We start from the raw sequence: 25,231 nt of genomic DNA, 5'->3' as shown, positions 1-25,231 counted from the left end.
TACAAGTGAGGAGACAGGATTAGTGAATGTAAGTTACTTTTTAAATGTCATATAGTTAGCCGTTAGTGAGAGTTGCTATTTGGACTTCAGTTTTTCTCTATTTAAGCCCTGTGTTTTTTCTGTTACACCATGGGGACTCCTGAGCCCCTTTTCAGAACTAAACACTTTATTTTAATTAGTAATGTTAACTATTCTTGTTTAAAATAACCTTGTTGAAAAATCTCAGCCTTATGCATTTGATTTAATTAATTAGAGGAACCTTTCTGTGCTGCTCTTTCCGACTTAGATTTTTTTCTGGGTGTGTGAATTCCTAGACTCATAAAAACCAGAGAGAAAAATAGATAAAAAGGTTTTTATCAGGAAATACTAACAACTAACATTTGTCAAGAATTATGTGTCAGGCTCTGTGCTAAATGCTTTATCTCATCCCATTTACTTTTCACGTCAACCTGAGAAGTATTACTCCATTTTATAGACAGGAAAATTTAGGTTTAGAGAAGTTAAACTACTCTGCTGAGGTATTGTAGCAAATAAGTGTGATAGAGTCACCACACTAACAGTCTCTTTACATAGAGGATGAGCCTTTGACAATTTTGAATCACTTAGGTATTCTTGAGAGAATTCATATAGGATGTTATAAAGGCAGAAATTAGTAATTTAAGGAGTATTTGCACAGGTGGAAAAAAGGCTATTGTCAAATTAAAGCTTACTATATACTTAGCAGCAGACCAGGCATTCTTGGAATTATAATGAAAATGTATTATACAATCTGCTGTCAAGAATCTTAAGATAAGAGCTGAAAATCATCTTAAAAAATCAGATGGTGGAAGACTGCATTAATCAAATGTTAAGGTAAGTACTTTTCCAATAGTAATAGCTATTCTATAGGTTGTAAGGAAAGAAAGTGATTATTGTTATTGTGGTCATGAATGGTCAAGGAAGATTTAGTGGAGGTAGGGTATGCGCTCTCTTTTTAAGGATTTGGAAGGATGCAGGGGAAGGAAAAACATATACGTGTAGCAGAAAGGGGAGAGTAGCTGCTGCTTGTCTTTAGATCTCTTAGCATATGTTGTACCACTCCCCTACCTTATGAGTTGAGGAGTACGTAATAACAATGCAGACTAGATTAAGTAATGTGAAAAGATACTAACATTTATTGAGCACTTACTGTGTATCTGGTTTTCATTATGTGTCAGCAAAACTTTGATTCAAAATAATTTTACTTGATAGAGAATAAAAATCTAGTAGAGGAGTGGAATGTTGAAAATAGGTCTTTTAGAATATTTGCAAGGTGGAATGCAGTGGGATGAGATGTAAAAGAGGTATAAAGGAGGTATAAAAGAGGTATGTGGGATGTTGTTATGGGACTTAGCTCAGAGTAGGAACTCAGATCTTTGTTGAATGAATGAACGAATGAAAATGAATGAATTAACAAGAATTAGGGGTATGGTTTAAAAAAATTGCATCAGACACACCTGTACGCAGTGACTCAGGATCTCAAGGATGGAGACTAGGCATATTTATTTAAATGAGCTTCCTAGATGATTTTTAAGCAGCCATCTCAGCATCAGCTTCTGGAGCAAAAGAGAAATTTGGGAAAGGTTGGTTTTGTTTGTACCTTCTGGCAGTTGTATTGTTTTGTATTGTGTATTAATGGTTAGCAAAGGCTTTGAAGTCATAGTTGTTTTTGAGTTCATGCTCTACAATTTACTAGCTGTATGACCGGAAGCTGTACACTTCAAATTCTGCAGGTCTTACTTTTTCCATCTATTATTTGGAGATCATAATATCTAATGATTTATTTTATTTTATTTTTGAGTTAATGAATGAAAGTGGTTCAGCACAGTGCTCAATACATTGTAATTATTACAATTATCAGTTAGAGCCCTTTTTTATTGAATTGAAGATTTTAAGGAAAGGAACACAGTATCGTGCTTATTTTCTTATCACCTGTAGTGCTTTGCCTACCTACTACAATTGTTTGCACAGTCAAAATGTTTTTGCTTATTTGAGAGATGGAGGTATAGCTAGGACTTGGCAGTTGATTCTAGTAGATTATAAATAGGCATCAATGAAGATTTCAAGATTGTGAGTTTGAGTGGGATAATAAGGGAGTTGGTTTTAAGAAGCTGAGTAGAACTGGAATTTGGAAGTGCTCTAGAGGAAGTTAATACAGGAACTTCAGGAATGAAGGGGGAGATTTCGCAATCATCATTATAATTTATACATTGAAGCGAATTAAATGACAATTTAAAGAGAAAAGAAAAGATTGAATATTAATGTTCCTTGTTTAAAAAATCTTGGATATGCGACCTATGTTTTTGAGCATCACAATGAGGAGAATGAGTGAGCACAGTGGCTCGAAGTGATGAGTGATCCGTTATGCTGACAGCCAGTCTCCTATCTCATCCCATTTTTTTTCCTTAGAAGGAGAGTGCTCAAAATAGGTCTACATTTCCCTCCACAGTGTTTCTTCATGTCCAGCGTGCTTCCCCTCCTCCATCATGTGGAAACATTAATGCTTGGACTTGACAAAAGTGTGGAATGGTTAAAATGTAGCTCCAAGCAGCATTTTTTCTGAAACAAAATTCCTCTATTAAAAGGCATTTGAATGCTTACCTGTAGTTCTATTGGAACTTGTAGCCTCTTTTATGACACTACTGATCTGTAATAGCCACTGGCATAAAGAGGCAAGAGCAGAGCAGTTAAGTAATAATAACACTACATTAACATGCTTTATAGCTTACCAAGCACTTATAAATACGTGCATTATTAAGTAACAGTGCAAAATAAGTTGATGTTAGTGGATTAATGTTTTAAGTTTGGTTCTTCAGATTAGGATAGTGATTAATATTACTTTGTGTGCTATTTATTTTACATCTTTATGTGAACGTTTATATCATAAAATATATGAAAGATATGTGCAGAGTTAATTAATACCAGAGCAGAAAGACAAATATAGTATCCTATTTTGGAATTTTAATAAATTTCTTTCAAATATTTCTGCAAAACTGTTGCAAACTGTTGTCTTCTTTAATCCTCATGACAGCCTTATGAATTCAGTTTTATTCCTTATGCATTAGGAATAAAGTCTATGACCACAAGATAGTAATTGCTGGAACGAACATTTCACTCATGACTTTTTGATTTTTGAGGTCCATATTCCTCCTCTCCACTAGTGAAAAAGAGTTAGATTGCACTTTTTAGGCCTAAAAGGACTGGAAGGTTGTTTCATTCAACAGTTTTAGAAAAGAACAATGATAAGTATAAAAGATACCCTTATTTATCAGAATTATTGCCTGCTAACGTTTTATCATATTTATTTCATCTCTGTTTTTTTAAGAGTGAAAGATCATTATCAGTGACTATCCCCAAGTAGACTTTTTTCCCTCCCCAGAGGCAGGACCATGAAAGTTTAACCGTTTCTTGTATAAGGCTCTTTTTTTTTTTGCAATTCATTTTTACTAGTCCAGGCCTTCCCTAACTTGATTACATTTCCACTGCTATTCTAGTCACCAAGTCGTTGATAACTACAAAAGTGCTTTTGAATGCTCTCCTTTTTACTATGGACCCTTCTTTAAGCAGTTTTCAAGTCCTTTTTCTTCCTTGCTAGCCAGAATCACCATTGTAGATTTTTTTTCATTGCTGATATAACCCAGGGAGATTTTGTGTATATTTAACTTGCTTCTCTGGACCACAAAGGAAAATTTTGGTTTAGTTTTTTAAAATATGATGTTGACCTTCTGAGTTTATAAACTTAGGATAATTTTGCCTTTTTCATTTTATGATCTCTTAAAAAAACATTTAGAAAATGACACTTTCTTTTTTAAGTATAGGAAAGTGTAAAGAAGTAAAGTGCATTCATAATTTGACTGCCCAGATAGCCCAGTAACATGTTTTAATATAAAGTAATATATATGCATATTTTTGCATGAATTATCTCTGGGATCAAACCATAGCATGAGCGTGAGGAGTAGTAAGTAGTCTTCAAACCATTGAAATTCATTGAGGTGTTCTAAAAAGCAAAGGCTGGATTTTTCTACTGTTAACCAACCTTAGATTCCTGGGCTAAGCCCTACTGGATTATGGTGTATTATCCTTTTTGCATATTATTGTATTTGTTTTGTTAAGGATTTTTGCATCACAGTTGACACTTGAACAACATGGATTTGAATTGTGTGGTTCCACTTATACATGTGGATTTTTTCAATACTGTAGATTATTTTCCTGATGAGTTTCTTAATAACATTTTATTTTCTCTAGCAAACATCATTGTAAGAATACAGTATATAATACATAGGCAAGATACGTGCTAATAGACTGTTCATGTTATTGACAAGGTTCCTGATCAGCAGTAGGCTTTAATAGTTAAGTTTATTAGTAGTTAAGTTTGAGGAGTCAAAAGCTATATGCAGGGGCGGCTGGATGACTCAGTTGGTTAGAGCACCAGCTCTCAACAACAAAGTTGCTGGTTCAATTCCTGCATGGGATGGTGGGTTGTGCCCCCTTCAGCTAAGATTGAATATGGCACTGGACTTAGAGCTGAGCTGCGCCCTCCACAAGTAAAGTGAAGGACAATTACTTGACTTGGAGCTGATGGGCCCTGGAAAAAACACACTGTTCCCCAATATTCCCCAATAAAAAAAATTAAAAAAAAAGTTATATGCAGGTTTTCAACTGTGTAGGGAGGTTGGTGCCTCTAATCCCCACCTTGTTTAAGGGTCAGCTGTATATTCATTACGAATATCGGTCTGTCCCTTTCTTTATCTGGAATGTTTTTATCTGATTTTGTTATTAGAATTATTATGTTGTCCTCACTGAAGGATTTGGGATGGGTTTTCTCTTCTGTTTTCTTAAAGTGCTTTTGTAAAATTCGTGTTTTTTGTTCCTTAAATATGTGTTAGAATTTACCAATGAAAGCATTTGGGCCTGGAGTTTGGTTTTGGGAAAGGTTGTTGATAATTAATAGCTATGGGGTTATTGAAATAGATTTTATGTTTCATCTTGTGTTGAATTGGTAAATTGTGTTTTTGAAGAAATTTGTCCATTACATCTGAGTTGTTCGATGTGATGGTTTGGTTGTTTTGTAATACTCTTTTTATCTTTTTGATGTTTGTATGGTTTATATTATTAGTCAGTTTTTCATTCTTTATGTTGGCTATTTCTGTACTGTTTTTTTTTGTGATCAGCCTAACTGATCTTCTCAAAGAATGAACTTTTAGCTTGTTAATTTTCTCTATTTGTTTTCTATTAACTTGATTTCTGCCCTTGTGTATACTATTGACTTTCTTTGATTTACTTTGGGTTTATTTTGCTTTCCTCTTTCTAGCTTTTTAAAGTGGAATTTATATCTTAGGTACTGATTTTAGACCTTTTTATTTTTTCTAACATAGGTGTTCAGAGTTGTAAATGTCCCTCTAAGCATTTGTAAATGTCCCTGCTTTAGCCTTTGAAATAATTTCTAATTTTCCTTTTGATTTCTTTGATTTATTGATTATGGCTAAGAGTGTATTTAATTTCTAAGTTTTGGGGTTTTCCTAGATAATCTTATTGTAAGATTATCTTATCTTAACAATCTTATTGCTACTGATTTCCAATTTAATTCCTTTTAGTCAGAGAGCATTAGTATTTATGATTGCAATCTTTTATATTTATTGAGAGACTTGTTTTATGGCTTAGCATGTGGTCTAGGTCCTGGATTGGCACACTTTTTCTGTAAAGGACCAGATAAGAAATATTTTAGACTTTGTGGGACACACAACAGTCTGTCTCCACTGCTGCTGCTTTCCCTCCCTCTTTACACCCCCTCCCCTACCTCTCCCTTATTCCTGCCTTCCCCTTCAAAACTGTAAAAACTGTTTTAAACTCACCAGTGACACCAAAACAGAGCACAGGTTAGATTTGGCCTTTGGGCCACAATTTGCTAATCTGTTGTCCAAATGAATGTACCATGTGTACATATTTAGCAAGAATTCATGTTCTGTAGTTCTTGAGTGTATATTCTATAAATATCAGTTAGGTCAAAATGGTTATTAGTGTTGGTCCTCTATGCCTTTACTGATTTTTCTTTTTGGGGGTGTGGGAGGGGGACTCAATGATGGTTGAGAAGCTAGGTGACAGTTTCCTCCTGTAAGTGTAGAATTATGTCAGCTTTTAATTCTGACACATTTCAGGTATGTTGAAACTGTTAATAGGCATATACTGTTACGTCTTCTTGACGAATTTATCCTTTTATTATAACATTTTTCCTCATCTCTGGTGTTACTCTTTTTCTTAGGAGTAGTTTTATATTGTATCAATATAGACACTCCAGCCTTCTTATGCTTACCATTTGCTTCCCATCCATCTTTTTTCATTCTCCATCTTTTATATTTAAAGTGCACAGCATGCAGACCGCATGTAATTGGGGCTTGCCTTTAAAAAAAAAATATTCTATAACTCCCTTTTAACTGGAGAGTTTAGTCCATTAAATTTAATGTAATAATGGACATGGTTGGATTACATACCATTTTTATTATGTTTTTAATTTGTCCTCCTTTTCCTCTTTCTTTTGGAGTATTTGAACATTTTTTAGAATTCTGTTCAACTTAACTTACCTTTTGGCTGTTTAACTGTATCTCTTTGCAATTTGTTTTTAGCTATTGCTGTAGATTATAAACACACATCTTTAAGAAAAATTATTACCATTTACTTAGAGTTAATACTTTAAAACTTCATGCAGAGTAGAAATCTTGCATCTCTGTAGGTCTGTTAACTCTCTACCATTCCCCTACCCCATGTTCTTTTATGCTACAGTTATAGATATTACACTTACATATACTATAACCCCTCAAAATAATATTTTTGCTTTAGTTATAAGCACGTTAAAAAATTGAAGAGGGGGCGAAATCGTCTTTTATATTTACCTAGCTGTTTTATCATTTCTGATGTTACTTATATCATCTCAGTTTTTCTCTGGTGTCATCTTCCCATTACTCTGAAGAACTTTCTTTAGCTCAGGTTTGATGGCAATGTGTTTTCTTTTAACTGGAAAATGTCTTTATTGCACTTTCATTGTTGAAGAATATTTTTGCTCCTGTAGATTTCTGAGTTGACTGTTTCCCCACTCACTTCAGACTTTAAAAATGTTATTCCACTGTCTTCTGGCCTCCATAGTTTCTCATAAGAAGGTGGTAGTATGCTTTTTTGTTTTGTTTGTTCATGGGCCATTTTTCTCTGGCTTCTTTTAAGATTTGGTCTCTGTCTTTGATTTTCAGAAGTTTGGTTATGATGTGCCCTAGGAGGTATGGTTTTCTTTATATTTATTCTGCTTGGGTTTCATTGAGCCTCTTAAGTTCATAAATTTATGTCTTTTACTAAATTGGGAAAGTTTTCAGTCATTATTCATTTAAAAAAGGTTTTTACTACCCTCTCTCTCTTCTTGAGGACTTCAGTATGTCAACTTTTTCCTATTGTCCCTCCAGTCTCTGAGGCTCTATTCTTTTCTCTGTCTTTTTTAGGCTTTTTGTTTTTCCCTTTCTCTTTTTAGGTTGGATAATTTCTACTTAGCTGTCTTCAAGTTCACTGATTACATCCTGTCACCTCTATTCTGCTGTTTAGTTCATCCAGTGAATGTTTTTAAATCTGATACTGCATTTTTCAGTTTTAGAATTTCCATTTGTTCTTTTTATAGTTTTAGTCTCTGGTGATATTTACTATATTATTAGTCATAACAAGTGTGTTCTTCTTTACTTCATTGTGATAGTCATAGCTGCTTTCAAGTCTTTAGTAATTCTAATATTTGGGTCATTTTGTCTAATGTTAAATGTCTTTCCCTTGGAGAATGGGTTACATTTTCCTGAATCTTCATATGTAGAATAATTTTGGTTTGTATGTATACTGTTCTTGTTTATCTTTTCTCTTGTTGATGAACATATGTTTTGCTTCTAATTTTGGGCCACTGTGAATAATGCTGTTGTGAACAAATGTGTACACATCTTTGTGTGGACATATTTTTATTTTTCTTGTAATATACATAGAAGTACAATTGGTGGGTCATATGGTAAGTGAATGTCTCAGTAGTTTCTAAAGTGGCTGTATCATTTTGCATTCCAACTCCATTGTATGATTCCGTATTTTTAATATGCTTTTTTTCCCCCCATATGGAGTTGAACATCTTTTCATTTATAGCCATTTCAAGTTCTTTGACTGGGTACTCCTTATTTCCGCCCCTGGTCGTAATCACCTTTTAGGTATCCTTTAATATTTTAAGGAAATTAATCCTTTGTTCTGAGTACAGATAATTTTTTTCTTTTGGTCACTTTTGGCTACTTTTGGTATGCTTTTGTGAAGAAGTTTTCAATTTTCCAATAGTTGAAATAGCAATTTTTTTTTTGTTTTTTAGTGTCTGGATTTTAAATTATAGTAAGAAAACCCTATTCCAGGATTATAAAGAAATTATCCTACATTGTTTTTTAAACTTACAGTTTGATTTTTTTCCCCCCTTTTAATCTTTGGTGCATTTAGATTTATATTACTTTAATATACATAGTTCTACCTAATTTAATTTGTTTTCTTGGGTAGCTACCAAGTTTGAATAGCTTCTTTTTATCATGGTAAAATATATACAACATAAAATGGACTATTTTGACCATTTTTAAGTGTACAGTTTAGTGGCATTAACTACATTCATGTTGTTATGCAACTGTTACCACCATTCATTTCAGAACATTTTTATCTTCCCAAACTGAAAGTCTGTACCCAAAAAACTCTTACAGCCCCTACCCCCATCCTACTTTCTGTCTCTGAATTTGACTATTCTAGGTCCCGCACATAAGTGGACCATATGATATTTGACCTTTTATGATTGGCTTATTTCACTTAGCATAATGTCCTCAAGGTTAATCAATATTGCATCATGGGCCAGAATTTTCTTTTTAGGCTAATATTGCAATGTATGTATATATCACATTTTGTTTATCCATTCCTTTGCCAATGGACTCTTGGGTGGTTTCCACCTTTTGGCTGTTATGCAAAATGTTGTTGTGCACATTGTTGTACAAATACCCATTCAAGTACTTGCTTTCAGAAATGGCATTGCTGGATCATGTACTATTTTACGTTTACCTTTGTGAGGAATTGCCCTATTATTTTCTGCAGCAGCTCACTGCTTTACATTCCCACCAGCCATGTGACAGGTTCCAATTTCTTCAGATCCTCACCAACATTTGTTTTTTTTATTTTTGGGGACAGGTAATAGCCATCCTAATAGGTGTGAAGTGGTATCCCATGTTGTTTTTGATTTGCATTTCCTTAATTAATGATATTGAACATCTTTTCATGTGTTTATTAATTAGTCTTTTCTTTATCTTCCTTGGAGAAATTAATCCCATATCAGATATATGATTTGCAAGCATTTTCTTCCACTCCATGAGTTGCCTTTGCACTCTGTTGATAGTGTCCTTTGGTGTACAGTTATTAATTTTCATGGGTCCAATTTATCTATTTTGTTGTTGCCTATTATCTTAGTGTCGCATCCTAGAAAGCACTGCCAAATCCAGTGTCATGAAGCTTTCCCCCTTTTTCTGCTAAGAGTTTTATAGTTATAGCTCTTACATGTAGTTCTTTGGTCCATTTTGACTTAAATTTTGTATGTTATAAGATAAAGATCCAATTTCATTCACTTGTATGTGGATATCCAGTTTTCCCAGCACCATTTGTTGAAAAGACTGTCTTTTCTCCATTGGAATGTTGATGGTACCATGTCAAAAATCGTTTGACCGTCTATGGGAGGGTTTATTTCTGGGCTCTGTTTTAGTCCATTAGTTTATATGAGGTGTGATCAACAAATACGGTGAATTTAAATTTAAAACAATTTAATACAGTAAAAAACTCATTGCGATGTGTGACATAGAGCCTTTTCGTTGTGATCACAAAATACGGTGAATGCTGCTGTTGAATGCCATCCAAGGGAAAGGCAGGAATCTTCAGTACAGGAAGCAGCACATGGAACCTTAGTAACTGTGTATGACAAGTTTCAGCTTGTTCGATTTAGTGTGGTGTGAGCTACGGTTGAGAGAAGGTGTGTTTTAAAGTGTGCCATAAATCATCCTCCATAATGATGACAATGCTCTGTGTCACACATCGCTTCTTGTATAAGGCAATTTCTGTCAAATAAAAAAATTATGGTGTCCTCATCCTCCTTATTCACTGGATCTGGCACCGTGAGACTTCTGGCTCTTCCCCAAAGTCAGAATGATTCAGGACATCGATTGAGGCAGCCATGACAGTGCAACTAAAGACACTTACAAAAGAGGACTTCCAGAACTGCTTCCAAAACTGGCAAGAACAATGTGATAAGTGTGTTCAAAGCGAGGGGGCATATTTTGAGGGGGATTAATGGCAATGAGTCTTCTACTGTAATTTTTAAAATTTATTTAAGCATTCACTATATTGTTTGATCACACCTCATATTTCTGTCTGTATGTCAGTGCCATACTGTTTTGGTTACTGTAGCTTTGTAGTAAGTTTTGAAATCAAGACATGAGACCTCCAACTTTGTTCTTGTTTTTCAAGATTGTTTTGGCATGATCCCTTGAGATTCCATACACATTTTAGGATAGATATTTCTCTTTTTGCCAAAAAGATTGTTGGGTTTTTGATTGGGACTGCTTGAATCTGTAGATGAATTTGAGTAAATAGCTTGCAAATGTGAAAATTTGTCACAAGTCTAAATACACTAAATGACGTATTGATAAGGTAAATTTAAGAAAAACTCAAGCTATTTAATTTCATGTTTAAAAAACTTAACAGGAGGCTATGTTATCCAAATGTCTGCTAGCTTTCTGAAGGAAGAGTTTTTGCTGAAGGGCAACTTAGAAAGATTTTGATACGTGTGTGGATGCTTTTCTGCAGATGTGTTGTATAATCTGGTTATGTATTGTCTTCTGAGCTTAATTAATTATATAAATGACTTTTTTGAACACCCAAAAGAACTTAATAGAAAATTACAAGGGCTATGAAAAAATAAGGTATACTGAGAGAATTTATGAATTCAAACACAGTTCATTTTGAAAAAGTAAGGTTAAAATGGTTCACTGTGATGTTTGGTCAATATTAGTTTTAATTCTAAACAACATAACTAGGAGAGGAACATGTATGTATGCTTAGATAAATTCTTAATATGAGAACGTTTGATTTGAAATCTATTTGCATTGTTACAAAAAAGTTGAACTTTGCATGTGTCGGTGAAAACCAGGAGCTTTTAGTTTAAATAAAGTGATCACATCCTTGTGATCTAAATTGTAATTTAAAGAGTTCAAGTTACCACATGCCAATTAATTGTGAGAAAGGAATTTCTTTTAGTCAGAAAAAGTTAGAGAACCTTGTCTACCATCTACTTGTACAGTTTCTTCACAGTGGCTATCAAGAATTTTGGGAGTTCACCGTAAAAATGTCTTAATCAAATTAGGCATTTCAAATATAAAAACTGATAGAATTCAGTGAAGCTTACATATGAAAAGCTTTTATTTGAAAGTTTTCAATAAATGTAGTATATTGTTTGCATCTTTCCTAATAATATAAAAAAAATTTGAATGAAGTTTTTAAACAAACCTCTTACACCTATATCCAAATCCCCTCCAGTTTCTTCAAATATTACCATATTTAGTATGCATTCATATGTAAAGGGTTGGAAATATACTTTTCCAGCTCATCCTTTCAGACACATCTTTTAGACTCACTTCCTGTAAATCTTCCTAGGCTCTTTTCCTCTTCTCTCTCCTCCTTCCCCTACTTAAATGCGTCTGTTTCCTGCTCATATATGAGCATTAAAATGTTTTTATCTGAGCACCAAAATGTCTTTTTTAAGTCTGAGAGTTCTGTAGTCATATTCTGATTTTTTTTTTTACTCTTGTGACATTTTCTAGATATTTTCTGAACTTTGATTCTTCTGAATTTTTGAGTCTTTTCAAAGCAGTATTTCAAGTTTGCTAATCGTGTAAGAGAATGGTTTTAATGAGTCAAATTCTTATTTTGTCATCTAGCCCTTAGCTCTGTCTCCACCAGAGAAAAATGTGACTTTTTAAGGGTTCAGCCTAACTCAGCAAGATTTTAGTATATGCTTTTATCTATTCATTTAGATTGTATTCTATATTGCATTTTTCTTTGAACGAAGAACCAAATTAATTTTTAGAGGCTAAGCAACTTTTAAAGTTAAGTGAACTAGGACTTAACTCATATTTCCTCTCATATTTCTTAAAAATTGGTGAAAATATTGTCCTCTGTGATAGTCATTAAATATTATAATTTAGTCATCTGTATCTAGTGTATCTAAACTTGACATGATTTTGTTCTTTTGCATTGTTTAAAAAATTTTAAATCCAAGGCTGTAGAACATTAATAAATATATTTGGCTGTTCCCCCTCCCCCCCCAAATTTAGAAATTTATTTTGCTGTAGTGTTTTGAATATAGTAGAAGTGATTTAATGTTATGGTATATCCATACAGTTGATACACTGTATATAGTTATTTTTGTGTTTGGGGAAGAGCATACTTGTTTTGATTATGTATTGACTGTTTTGTATTGATAAGTTAATTAGATACCTCTTTTGGTGTTTATTTTGAAAGTAATTTATTGCTGAATATGCTCAAGCTAGGGAATTTGATTTTGACCAGGGATAGAGCTTTGATTAAACTGGTGAATTTTTGTTAAATGGTTTCTTAAGAGAGTTTCTACTTTAATATGGTTTCTACCTCAAATATCTTAGATCATATTAGGGAGATAGTATTTACACCCATAAATAACAATATAGACTTGTGTACATGTTCGGCAAATGGTTGAGATAGTTTGTTGAAGTAGAGGATGACTGATAGTTAAAGTGATCAAGAAAGATTTTGTTGGAGGAGTCCTAAGTTGTGGTGAGAGCTTTTTGAGAGAGTGCAGGGTAAGCACAGATAACACTGAAGGGGAAATGTGCAAGTCACAAGGGGAAAATGAGTATGCTTTGAGTTGGGTTTATGGAAGCAAATGATGGGAGACTTAATACAATTGGGGCACATGGAGAACCTTAATATTCAGCTAAAGGAATCAGAATCATAACTTTTTATCTGAAAGGGACTTTCTGAACTATTTACAATTTATCATTTTTGTAGAAATGGGAACAAGTTTGTATTTAATTTTATAAGCAGTAGAGCCTCATATGAAGATTTTTGAATTAGGCAGTGGTTTGGGTGTGAAGATTATTCTGTTCTCTTTTGTAGGGGTCATAGAATTGGAAGTAAGGCATTCTTTTCTGTCAGGGTATTGTGTATAATGACTTGAATTATTGTGATGACAAATAGGAATAAAAGTGGAGGGATTAGTCAAAGGAATGATTAGGTATTAATCCTTCCACTAAGTGTTGGTCAGACAGTAGACTTTTAGGGTGTTGTGGCTCAATTTTAGGCTGTTTTGTTTTAAGGAAGTCTTTGTTTTGAACAGTAAGTTCCTGTTGTCCACCAGAGAGGCTAAATACACTCTTTGCCCTCCTCTCAGTGCCACTGTAGCGTCTACTTTTTTCAGGTTTCTTTTAACTGATACCCTCTTATTTCAGCTAGGTTACAGTTAGGTTTCAGTGAATTCAGTGGGAACAGGTTATTCATATCAGTTGATGGTGGTTTTGTGAGTTTGAGTAATTAGTTCTAATTTTTCTGTCTGCAGATCAGGGAAGTATGAGTTGTTCAGTCATGCTGATGTCCATCTATTACAGGAGTTCTGTTCTACACTTGAAGTTTTCACATTACTAAGAGACTCATTTGGAAGAATAAAAAAATTGGGCAGTGGAAGGGTAATAAAAATATACAGATGTGAACTAAATCTGAAAATCTACAGACTGACTGGTTTATAGGTAAACAGATAATTTGTATCATTAATATAAGCATTTGAAAGTTCAGATATCTGTATGACCTTTATCTGAATATTAAAGGAGAGGAAAATTTGGAGAGAGTGGATGAAAAGAGTAATTATAATTTGAGTTGACATATATTGAATGTGTACTCTGTGCAAGGTGCTGTGCTTAGTGCTTTAGTTTGTTCTCTTATACTTTGAACAATCTTGAGTTACTTTTTTACAGATGAGGGAGTCAAGACTTAGGAATTATTATGAAGTAATACTGTACTCAAACCGGCACAGGTAATCAGCTCTCTGGGAGGTTATGAAAGTTTTCATATAGAGGCAGTGGTACTTAATCTAAATTTTTCGGCATGAGTGAAGAGTTTAGACATTGCAGTCAGAGTTGAAAGGAGCTCATCTTCTACAGTTAGAACAGTTTAATAGTGGCTCTGCAGCATAAAATGAGTCGGTCTGCTCAGAAACCATCAGCGGTTTTCTGTGTGGTGTTAGGGCTGCTGGGGAGGCTGTCAGGAGCCACATACTAAAAGGGCTCTTTTCTTTACCTTGCAAAGAAATTTTTTTTTTTTAAACATGGACACTGGGGAATCTTTGAAGCGAGTTAGTCAGTAGAGTAGTATCACATTTTGAACAGTTTGTTTTCCCCGTATGTTTAATGATTTAGTCTATCTGGCACTCTTAAGGTTCTTGAACATAGTTTTGGGGCTAAATAATCCCAAAAGAGATTTTCCTCCTTTTATATTACACAAATATTTCTGTAGATATTATTAGAATACAAGAATGTCACAGCAGTTTACCTGCCTATTTTTTAGCAGTGGGTCTGAATATGAAATCATACAATAAAATATTGTCACTTGTTCTTTAAAGCCTGCTAGGTTTTTTAATAGGTTTTCCCACATAGTCCAGAGTACCCAGCTATCTCCTAAGTATGTGCTGCTTGTCAATCTCAGCTTTTGTAATTTCTAATCATCATGGTTGTTATTTTGTTATTGTAAGAATATAGGCTGAATCCACTGTGGCAAAACATTTAAAAAAGTATAGTTAATTTTGAACAGTAATGCATTCAAATGGTATGAAATGATATGCAATAAAAATCTCCTCACCTACCCAGTTCCCTTCCCTGGATGACAACTAAAATTACTGACTTCCTTATATTCTTATGATAGTCTGTGTCTATACAATCAATTATATTTTATATGTTCTTACCCCTTCCCTTTCTTTTATGCAAATATAGAATACTTGAAACATTGTTCTGTACCTTGCTTTGATCAGTTAACAATACATTTTGGAGATTGTTCCATATCAGGACATGAAGAGCTTCTTCAATCTCTGTTTTAATAGCTACATAATATTCCATAGTATAAATTTAACATAGTCATTTTCTCGTTTGATGGTTATTTATGTTATTTCCAGTCTTTTTCTAATATCAGCAAGGTTGTAGCAAAAAATTTGCAGTATATACATCTATATACATATTTAAGTAGAATAACATTGCCTTGTATGTTATTTCTTTACACACATGTATGAATATCCTTGTAGGATCAATTTCTGAAAGTGGAATTTCTGGTTAAAAGCTATGGGTATTTATAATTTTGAAAGTAGAGATGTTTGAATGAATTTAAAACTATGGAATTTTATATATGAATTACAGTGTAATCTTACTTCAAAATAATGGAAATCTAAGAATTAAATTTATAATTGCTAAGATATTAGTGATATCCTTATAAAATTCTTTTTGTTTTGCAGATATACAAAACTAGGATATGCTGGAAATACAGAACCACAATTTATCATCCCTTCCTGTAAGTATTTCTTTTAAATCACAAATAAACTGACTCAAAGATCTTTTTCTTAATAATTAAAGTAAAAGGGATAATCATTTCTGGCACACTGTAATAGTTAATCCTTTAAAAACATGGTTTGCCAAGATTTAAGTGAGGCCTCATTTCTGCACCTCTGACCATTCATTTAGCTCTCTGTGTAGCTCTTCATTTACCAAGTCTCCTAAATATCTCTTTGTAAAGACAAAACTGAATTAAACAACTTTCTGTCTCGAGGATACTGTTGTTAACTGCGTGCTTGTGACCTACGTAAATAGTGCATCCCCCATCACACCTCTGAAGACTGTCCTTTGGTTTGTGGATGTGGTTATTGATTGCAGGCTCTGAGCTTGTTGACGCCCCTGACAAGAGCCCCGTTTCAAAATAAGGAAGGAGTCTCATCTTTATAGAGATGTTAACTTCAGCTGTTTTCTAATATCTTCTAACCATACTTAGAGTGTTTTTGTTCTGTCCTATTTGTGTTAACTTCATTTTCTCTGACCATCAACTTTCAGTAGTTTTTAAAAAATACTCTTGGGACGGCCGGATAACTCAGTTGGTTAGAGCGCGAGCTCTTAACAACAAGGTTGCATGTTTGATTCCCACATGGGCCAGTGCGCTGCGCCCTCCACAACTAGACTGAAGACAACGAGCTGTAGCTGAGCTTCCGGAGGGGCAGCCGGATGGCTCAGTTGGTTAGAGCGGGAGCTCTCAACAACAAGGTTGCCCGTTCAATTCCTGCATGGGATGGTGGCCTGCGCCCCCTGCAACTAAAGATTGAAAACAGCCAGAGCTGTTTCCAAAGATTGAAAACAGGGTGAGCTGAGCTTCACCCTCTACAACTAGATTGAAGGACAATGACTTGGAGCTGATGGGCCCTGGAGAAACACACTGTTCCCCAATATTCCCCAATATAATAAAATAAAAATACTCTTAATACTTGGTTTGTTAGTGCTCTTATTGGTTAACGTGGATTATGTATCTAGTCCTTGACGGAAATACTTTTGTACTTTTGACTTTCAAACAATTCACCTTTTGCATGTTACGTAGTAACACCTCTGATCTACTTGTCCTATGCTGAATTAAGACTTTTGCATATCACATAACAAACCTTTTGAGCCGTTGCTTGGTGGTGCTGACTCCTAGAAAATTTAATTTTGAGAGAGTTAGTATTTTTGCACACTACTGTTTGTGTGTATTTGAATATTTTTGTGTATTCTTACTATGAAGGCAAGAAAGAAATGGAAAAACAAACATGCAGAGAATAGTGAAAGTAGCTTAAGTTGGTTTCAAAATCAGTGAAGTTGGAACAAGGTAGAAATTATTAGACTTGCCAAAAACTGCAGATCTGTAGTTTCAGTTGGGTACTCATTGGACATAAACAGGTCAGTTGTTTTGTCATTTGTATAGCTCAAACAAAATGCAGTGTGGTATGTATGAGAAATACACTGTCAAAATTGTACCTAAAAGGGAAGCTTTTGTATATATTTTTTACTTTTTGGAAACAAACCTATTTGACTTTTGCACTTCTGATACACTTTTGGCATACTTTTTTAGTATTTGGTTATGTAAGAAATTAGGTTAGTACCTAAGTCTAATTCTCTAACACCTAGAACAGATTTTAGGTGACATTGATGAAATAGCTCATTCATCTGACTATAATAGTCTTAGTTTGGTAATACTATTGTCTTTTTCATTATGTTTTATGCATATTTGTCTACACTGAAGGACAGGTTTGCTTTTCTTTCCCCCCCACACTTACATATCAGTATATTGATTGTTGTTAATCTTAAGAATTTGATGGCAAATATTGGCTCTGTTGCTGACTAGTGTAGAAGAATTTTTCTGGACTAGTTCTTGACTTTAGTTATATTTGAATTTAGTGGTAGACTATTGTGTTTGCTTGTATTAGTTTCCTAAGGCTGCCATAACAAAGTACCAAAAACTGGGTGGCTTAAAACAAAAGAAACTTACAGTTCTGGAGGCTAGAAGTCCAAAATGAAGGTGTCAGCAGGGCCATGATCTTGCTGACAGCTCTAGGGGTGAAACTTTGTCTTCTCTGTCTAGCTTTTAGTGTTTGCTGACAATCCTTGGTATTCCTTGGCTTGTATAGAAGTCACATAGCTGTCTTCTCTCTGTGTCTTTTCACATTGTCTTCCTTCTCTGTGTGGCTGTCTGTGTCCAAATTTCCCCTTTCTATATATAAGGACATCAGTCATAATGGATTAAAGCCTACTCTAACCTCATTTTAACTTGAAAGACCCTATTTCCCAGAAAGATCACATTTTGAGGTTAGGACTTCAGCATATCTTTTTTGGGGGACACAGTTAAACCCATAAAATGCTGATTTTATAATTTCTTAATTTGTAATCTTTTATAAAGCATTATGTTGTGATTAAACTTTTATTCAGTAGATTACTGATTTGTCGCTTTCATCTTTGCAAAATTTGGTTTTGTTTGTATTAAGTGGTTGTGTTAAGTCTTTCTTAGAGACCCTTATAATCTTGATCTTTTGAACCCTAGGCTCATTATCATCATTGTACCCGTTCTCTATTTCATCTCTCTGCCAAAATACACAGTTTTAGTTTTCGTTGTCTTTATGAGAGATTGGAGCATGTTAAAAATTAATTTGCTTACTAAAAGAAAGTTTTTGATTTTGGAGTTTTTTTCACCCAGCCAGTTTTAATGCTACAGGTGCAATGTTTATAATCAGCAGATATAGTCATTGCTGCTGATGAACGTGGAAATTTGATCTGGAAAGCGTGTAGATGTGGTTCAAAGTTATTTTCATATATCTTTGTTTTTCAGGAAATTATAGTAAGCCATCTGGATGTCTATGTACATAATAAATGAATTGCTAGAGAAGCTTTCTAGCATTTAAAAGAAGTAGACTGTGGATTTAGAATTTCTTCAGTATTTTCTATCTACTTTATTAAGGATATATTTGTTATTATATAAATGTGTAACAGTTGAATGCCAGATTAACTTAAATGTATGCAGGTAATATATTAACATTTTTATTTATACTATAAATATATAGAGATATTATAGGTAATTATAATAATAATGGACTGCTTAACTGAAGGATTCAGAAATTTATGACTTAATTAAGAAATATGTAACAAGATTTCGGTCTAGTACTGTATATTGAATTTCTGAAGATATTTAGGAGTATTGTCCCGAGTTTTACCTAATAGATTTGAAATTTTCTTTTGTATATGTGATTAAAGTTTAAGAGATCCATGTCATTGTTATATTTAAATTACTAGTCCATAATAGAATAGGATAGAAATATGGAGAAAGCTTATTTTTTAAAAATTCCCCTTGCAATTTTCCTATTTTCATTTGTTAGTGTTTTTCAATTTTTTTCTTTATGATTGACCATCAAGCATATCTTGACTTGGTGGGATTACAGTTTTACTCAAATTAAAATAGATTTTACTATAGTTAAAAAGAAATGTAACTGAAACATTCCTACAGCAGTACTTCTGTTTTTGGCATTTTACATTTAAGGCCTTGCCTCTAGGAGGAAGTTGAGATTTCATTGTATTAAATGAATTTTGTAATTGATTTCTTACCACCTTTGTGCTTTTGTTTGACAGTTTAAATTGCTAGATCATGTTTTGTTTAATAACACTTTGCAGTGGAAAAAGTTAAATAATTTGTTTTACTTGAAAATAATAAATTTTTTGACGTGTAAATAACTTTTATTTTAAAGGTATTGCTATTAAGGAGTCAGCAAAAGTGGGTGATCAAGCTCAAAGAAGGGTAATGAAAGGTGTTGATGACCTAGACTTCTTCATTGGTGATGAAGCAATAGAAAAACCTACATATGCAACAAAGGTATATTTTTATGATTTGTGAAAATATATAACATTTGTTTTAAACAAATTAGTGATTGTGCCATTTGGAATTTCATTCAGTTATAGGCATAATACCCTCAACCTCATCACAATGGAAATTTCTTCTTTCCTGTGGCCCCTCCCAACCTTGCTTTAACTTTATTGTTTTTTTTCCTCCAAGAGGAAAATTTTTGCCTGTTCAAGTGAAGCAGTACTTACTTTTGCATACCCACTAAATCTCAGAACCACCAATGTGATTGGCATTCTCTTATCTCCACATTGCCACATCTAGAGACATTTCCCTCTCATTGTTATTCAAACCCACATCTTTTCTCTCCTTTTTGAAGCTTATGCCATCTGGAAGTGCGGGTCTCTTGTCCCTTTTTGTTCTTTTTCCTTTTCTTGTTCCCTGCTATTCTTCCCCCTTCCTCTTTATTAAGGTATAATTCATACATAATAAAACAGGTAAGTCCTAATTATACAGTTAAAATTTTTGATGACTGTAATCATAGGAGTTTAGGATATAGAGTAAATCTAGTAACCCAAATGCTTTCATTGTGCCTATTCCCACAGTTATTACCCCCACCCCCACCAAAAGGTAAACACTATTCTGACTTTTATTATCTTATTTTTAGACATTGACTTTGCCTAATTTGCAAATTTCATTGTACCTCACTTCTTCCCTTTTCATAAGTTACTCATTAATGAGCAACTCCCAAGTGTAAAAACTTAGCTAAGTGCTGAAAATGCAGTGGTAAATCAGAAAATGGCTACTCTGATGTCGAGGTTATTATAATGTGGTAGAAAAGAAGACATTAAAGAAATGATACCAAGTGTTAAGAGTGTTAGCAAAAGGAAAGTGCAGGATGCTCAGGAGTATATATCGGGAGTAGCTCACCTAGTTTATGGACTCAGGAAAGTCTGTGAGGAGGAAATCTTTTAAGCTGAGAGTTGAAGGATAAAATAGCAGTTGGCTGGGTGAATTGTGTAGGAAAGGTTGTTGTAGGCAGAGACTCCAATACTTAGGAAGACTTTAAAGTATAAGGGAACCTGGAACTGACAACCAATGTGCCTGAAGCATAGAGGATGAGGTGGAAAGAAGTGAGGGGGCCGGACAGGTAGGCCAGGATAAGATCGGTGAGTGTTATTAGGCTGTGTATTATTAGGCTCTTAAAAGTGTGTTTTTAGAGTGTTATTAGGCGGTTAAAAGAATTTGACTCTGTCCTTTGGGGAACATTAATGAATTTAAGCAGAGAAATAGTGTTAGTGATTGAAGTCTGTCTGCTTGGGCTGGAATTCTGGGTGTGCCACTTTCTAGCTCTGTGATATCATTCAGTAACTTGACCTTTCTGAGTTTTTTTCTTCATCTGTAAAATAAAAATATTATTAGTACTTTAAGATTGTTGGGAGGTTTAATGAGATAATGATATAAAGCAGTTGTTATAGTGCTTTGAACATAAGGAACACTCAATACGTATTGGCTGTTTTTATTATTTGGGGACACAGCATCATTTTGGGCAGACCAGACTATTATAATAGCCAAGGCAAGGGATGTTAGTGACTTGGACTACAGAGATGACAGTGGGGATACAGAGAAAGGACATTGTGTGTGCAGGTTTGCCTTTATAATGGAAAACCTGACACATAAAAGTGGAGACAGGAATGAAATGGACACCCAGGTACCCATCTATGGCCAATCTTGTTTTATCTGTAACCACCCCCTCCCCAATAATTATTTTAAAGTAAATCCAGATGTTATTTTACCTACAAATACTTATCTCTTAAAGATAAGGACTTTTAAAAATAAAAATATCATACCTCAGTACGTCTGCAATTTCTTAATGTTATCTAAAATACAGTCAGTCAGTGCTCAGATTTCCATGATTATTGGTTAATCTGTTTGAATCAAGATTCATAAAAGGTTTACTCACCTCATTTGGTTGCTAAGTCTCTTCATCTATAGGTGCTTCGTGTGTGTGTGTTGCCATAAATAAATGGAAAAAATTGGTTATTTGTCTTGTTAAATGTCCCATATTCTAGATTCTTTTGATATTTGCTTTTATTTGTTGTAAAATGATAGATAAATCTAGAAGTATAAAAATTTTTTAAAAATTTTCTTTTGGAAAAGTGGATATTTAAGGAGTAACAGAATGATTAACAAGATATTGGTGGTAATCTGTACGTAGTAGTTGAGGATAATTCCCAGCTCCTGGATAGTTTCCTTGCCCCTTATTTCTTGATATTAAGAACATTTAAGGAGAAACGCCTTTGACTGTGGTGGTGTAGAGAAGAGAGGATAAGTTTAGTTTTTAACAAGTTGTGTTTCAGGTATCTGGGAAACATATGATATATTGTTAGATAACTATTTGGCTTTTGGAGCTCAAACAAGACAGAGCTGGAGACAAATATTTGGAAGGTATCAGTTACCTCTGGAAGGGATGAGATTACCTACAGGAGTTTATATATCAGGGAAGAGGCCTAGGGCAGCCTGATCAGTGCCCCATTTAGGTTTGGATAGAGGAGGAAAAGTTTACAAAGGAGGCTGAAAAGGCATGGTTAGAGGATGGGGTAAACAGGAAAGAGGGATAGACAGCATGGAATGCTGCTAAGATATCAGATCAGCTAGAGCCTGTCTTTAGCTCCAAGGATGTCATTTCTAACCTTAATAAGAATAGTTTTGAAAGAATAGTGAGGCTGGATTGCAGTAGTTTGGATTTGAATGGTAGGCCGGGAAAAAAAGATAGTAATATTCATTGAGATTTAGCTGTGATTAGGAGGGAGAGATTGATGAAGAGACAAGATGTGGGATTAAGATAGAAAAGATGTTTAAATGGTATTGTGAAAGAGTCATTAGAAAACATTAAAGTTAGCAGGAAAGATAGAGTTAATCCAGGTGTCTGAGAAAGCTAGAAGGAGGGATCCAAAGCATGGATGATCTAATTGAAATTGGGAACATCTCATATATCATAAAAAAGAAAAAGAGAAAAAGTAAATATGGAATCCATTTTATAGATTTGGTGAAGAGATTCCTGCCTGTTGGCTTCTACTTTCTCTGTGAAATACATAGTAACATCATCTCTGCTTCCCAGGGAATAGTGGGAGAAGGTGAGATCTGAGTGATAGGGAGAACATTTAAAATCATTATTGTGGAGAATAAAGATGAACAGAGTAGAGAGACAAAGGCTTGCCAGGCAAAGTTAGGTGCATTTGTGAGTAGTGATTATGAATGCTTAGTTTTATTAACCTAGTTATGTTTGTTCAGTACAATCCGTATTCTGTGTATAGGCAAGTTTAGAGTAGAGTCTTGCTGAGTTGGGTGTTGGTAGATAGAATGACAAAAGGAAATATGAATAGTCAAAGTGATGGGGCATAAAATATAAAGGTGTGTGTGTGTGTGTGTGTGTGTGTGTGTGTGTGTGTGTGTGTGTGTGTCTTGGGGAGGGGGTTGATAGGAATTGATTATAACAGCCAGTGGATTGTTAGTCTAATTGTGATCAAAAGATATAGTGAGGTGCTGGAGTATGCTAGAAAGATAAAAGGTTGTGATCAAAGAAGAGTGTTCTTGCATTTCAGGGTCGGAGATGACAGTGATACTAAGATCTAAATTGTGGCCTAAATGGGAAAGAAATCTTCGAAGGTGATGAAGTCAGTGAGCTGAGAGACCAGAGTTCCTCTGCACTGATTTTGTTCTCTTAAACACATTTTCATATCTTCCAAATTCTATGAACAAACCGAAACAACAAAACTTCCCTCAATCTTTATTTATTCCTACCTTCTTTCCTCAGTCTTGTAGCTATTGTTTTATTTTCCTCTTTCCTTTTAAAACCAAACCTCTTAGTCTCAAATTATTTGCTATATGCTGTTTGTTACATGTAATTGTAACAATCTTCATCCTTCTTGATTTGTCTTTTTTTTCCTAACATGAACTGTTCTTTTTATTTGTTACTGTTTTTTACACCCCTGTTGTCACTGATTCCTCCTCTTTTGTCCACTACTCAAATGTTAATATTTCCCAGGTATTGTCCTTGGTTCTCTTTTATTTATTCATTAAATACTTTCTGTAGATAATCCATTTACTCCTTTGCCTACAACCACACCTGAATCTCTATTTCCAATTCCTTGGCCATATTTCCAGCCACCTACTGTTAACTGCCTACTCCTACCTGGCTCTCAAGTTTAGTATTTATTATATATACAAAACTGATTATATATACTCCACCCTTGCTTATTCCGAGACAAGACAAAACACAACTTTTGTGTCTTGATTAATAGAGCTTCTCCATCCTCACTTCAAAATTAGGAGCCTTGAGAATTTTCTCACTCATTGATAGAAAGTTTGAATCTGGACTAAGATCATTCATACCACAGTGTGTGCTCTTATTCTCTCTTTCTTGGTTGTTTTAAAGATTTATTTTAGCTTTCCCAATGCTGCTATAATACTCTTCTTAAAAAATCAAAGCCATGCTTAACATTCCCCTGCTTAATAATTCCTACTGGTGCCCCGTTTCTTACAGAATAAAACCCAAATACAAGGTAAATATATTTTTTGAGAATCTGGTCCCCTTAATCTAGAACCAATCTCTCTCTCTCTGCATCCCTTTCCCCAACCCTTTTGTCATACATATTTCTCATTGACAAATGCAGTGTTGTATATTATGCATGTTTGTCTTTGTATGTATGATTTTCTATTTGCTATCTACATGTTCTTCCCTGCCACTCCTGCAAGAAAACAAAATCGACAAGGTTGCTCCTTTAAGACTCAGCTTATATAGGACCACCTCAGTCATATAGGAATATGAGCCTTCTTGTTTTCCCTCAGAAGCCAAGTTCATCTTGTCCTGGGTACTTTATTTCTTTAAAAACGTACGCTGTAACATTTCCGTCTGTTTCTTTCACTAGACTGAGTTTCTTATGGGCAGGAGGTTCATTTGTGCCAATGAACCTTAGCATTTGTGCCAATGATTGACAATAGGTGCACCATAAAATAACACTTAGAACACTGAAATATGTGCACTTCCAGTAATGTACTAAAATGAATGATGTAGTAAAGTACGTTTTTTTTATTAACTTAAAGAGTAGAAGTCTTAGTCTAATGCCTTAAAAAGTATGTGGAAGGCTAGGGTGAGATGTGGATTTTAGGGATTAATAGGTAAGAGGTTTAATGATTGAGTAAATGACTACAAGGTGTTTACTTGTTCTTTCAACCTTAGGTGCTGAGTATATACTATGTACATGGAACTATATATTTTTGTTTGTTTCTTTGTTATATACTGGGGGTGCCAAAAAAGTGTATACAAGTGGACACTTGTCAGCGTTGCTCAAGCAGTAGTTCTCCGTGATCAGAAGTGTCTGGACGCTGATGGTAACCACTTTGAGCACCTCTTGTCATTGCAGAAGTCAAACGTGACCTTCATTCATCTTTTGTTATCGGTATATATCGATGTAGTTTTCCTTACTTAAAATGTGTATACATTTTTTTGGTACCCTCTGTATATATTTAAACTTTGTTGCCTAAATTTTTGTTTGCTTATTTAAGGAATTCTTTATATAGTTGGAATACTAATCTTTTGTTAGTTATGTGTGTTGTGGAACTGTATTTTATTGCAGAGGTTCACAAGCTTTCTCAGTAGTGTCTCAATAAGATTTTTTGCAGTGCCATCTAGACCAAAAGAAACATCTAACAGTTCTGCTTATTAAGTAGC

At 34.2% G+C, this 25,231-nt stretch overlaps 1 protein-coding gene across 1 annotated transcript in view; it reads left to right on the top strand.

Annotated features, from left to right (window-relative positions):
* Positions 1-25,231, top strand: part of ACTR3 (actin related protein 3) — a 54,730-nt gene that overhangs the window by 4,082 nt on the left and 25,417 nt on the right. The window contains exons 2-3 of the mRNA XM_081050881.1: positions 15,614-15,669; positions 19,406-19,530. Coding sequence (XP_080907007.1) covers positions 15,614-15,669; positions 19,406-19,530 — 181 coding nt within the window. The remainder of the gene's footprint in view (positions 1-15,613; positions 15,670-19,405; positions 19,531-25,231) is intronic.

The sequence above is a fragment of the Rhinolophus hipposideros genome, assembly GCF_964194185.1.
Source record: "Rhinolophus hipposideros genome assembly, chromosome: 6".
Taxonomy (NCBI): Eukaryota; Metazoa; Chordata; class Mammalia; order Chiroptera; family Rhinolophidae; genus Rhinolophus; species Rhinolophus hipposideros.
This window is presented reverse-complemented; position numbering and strand designations above follow the sequence as displayed.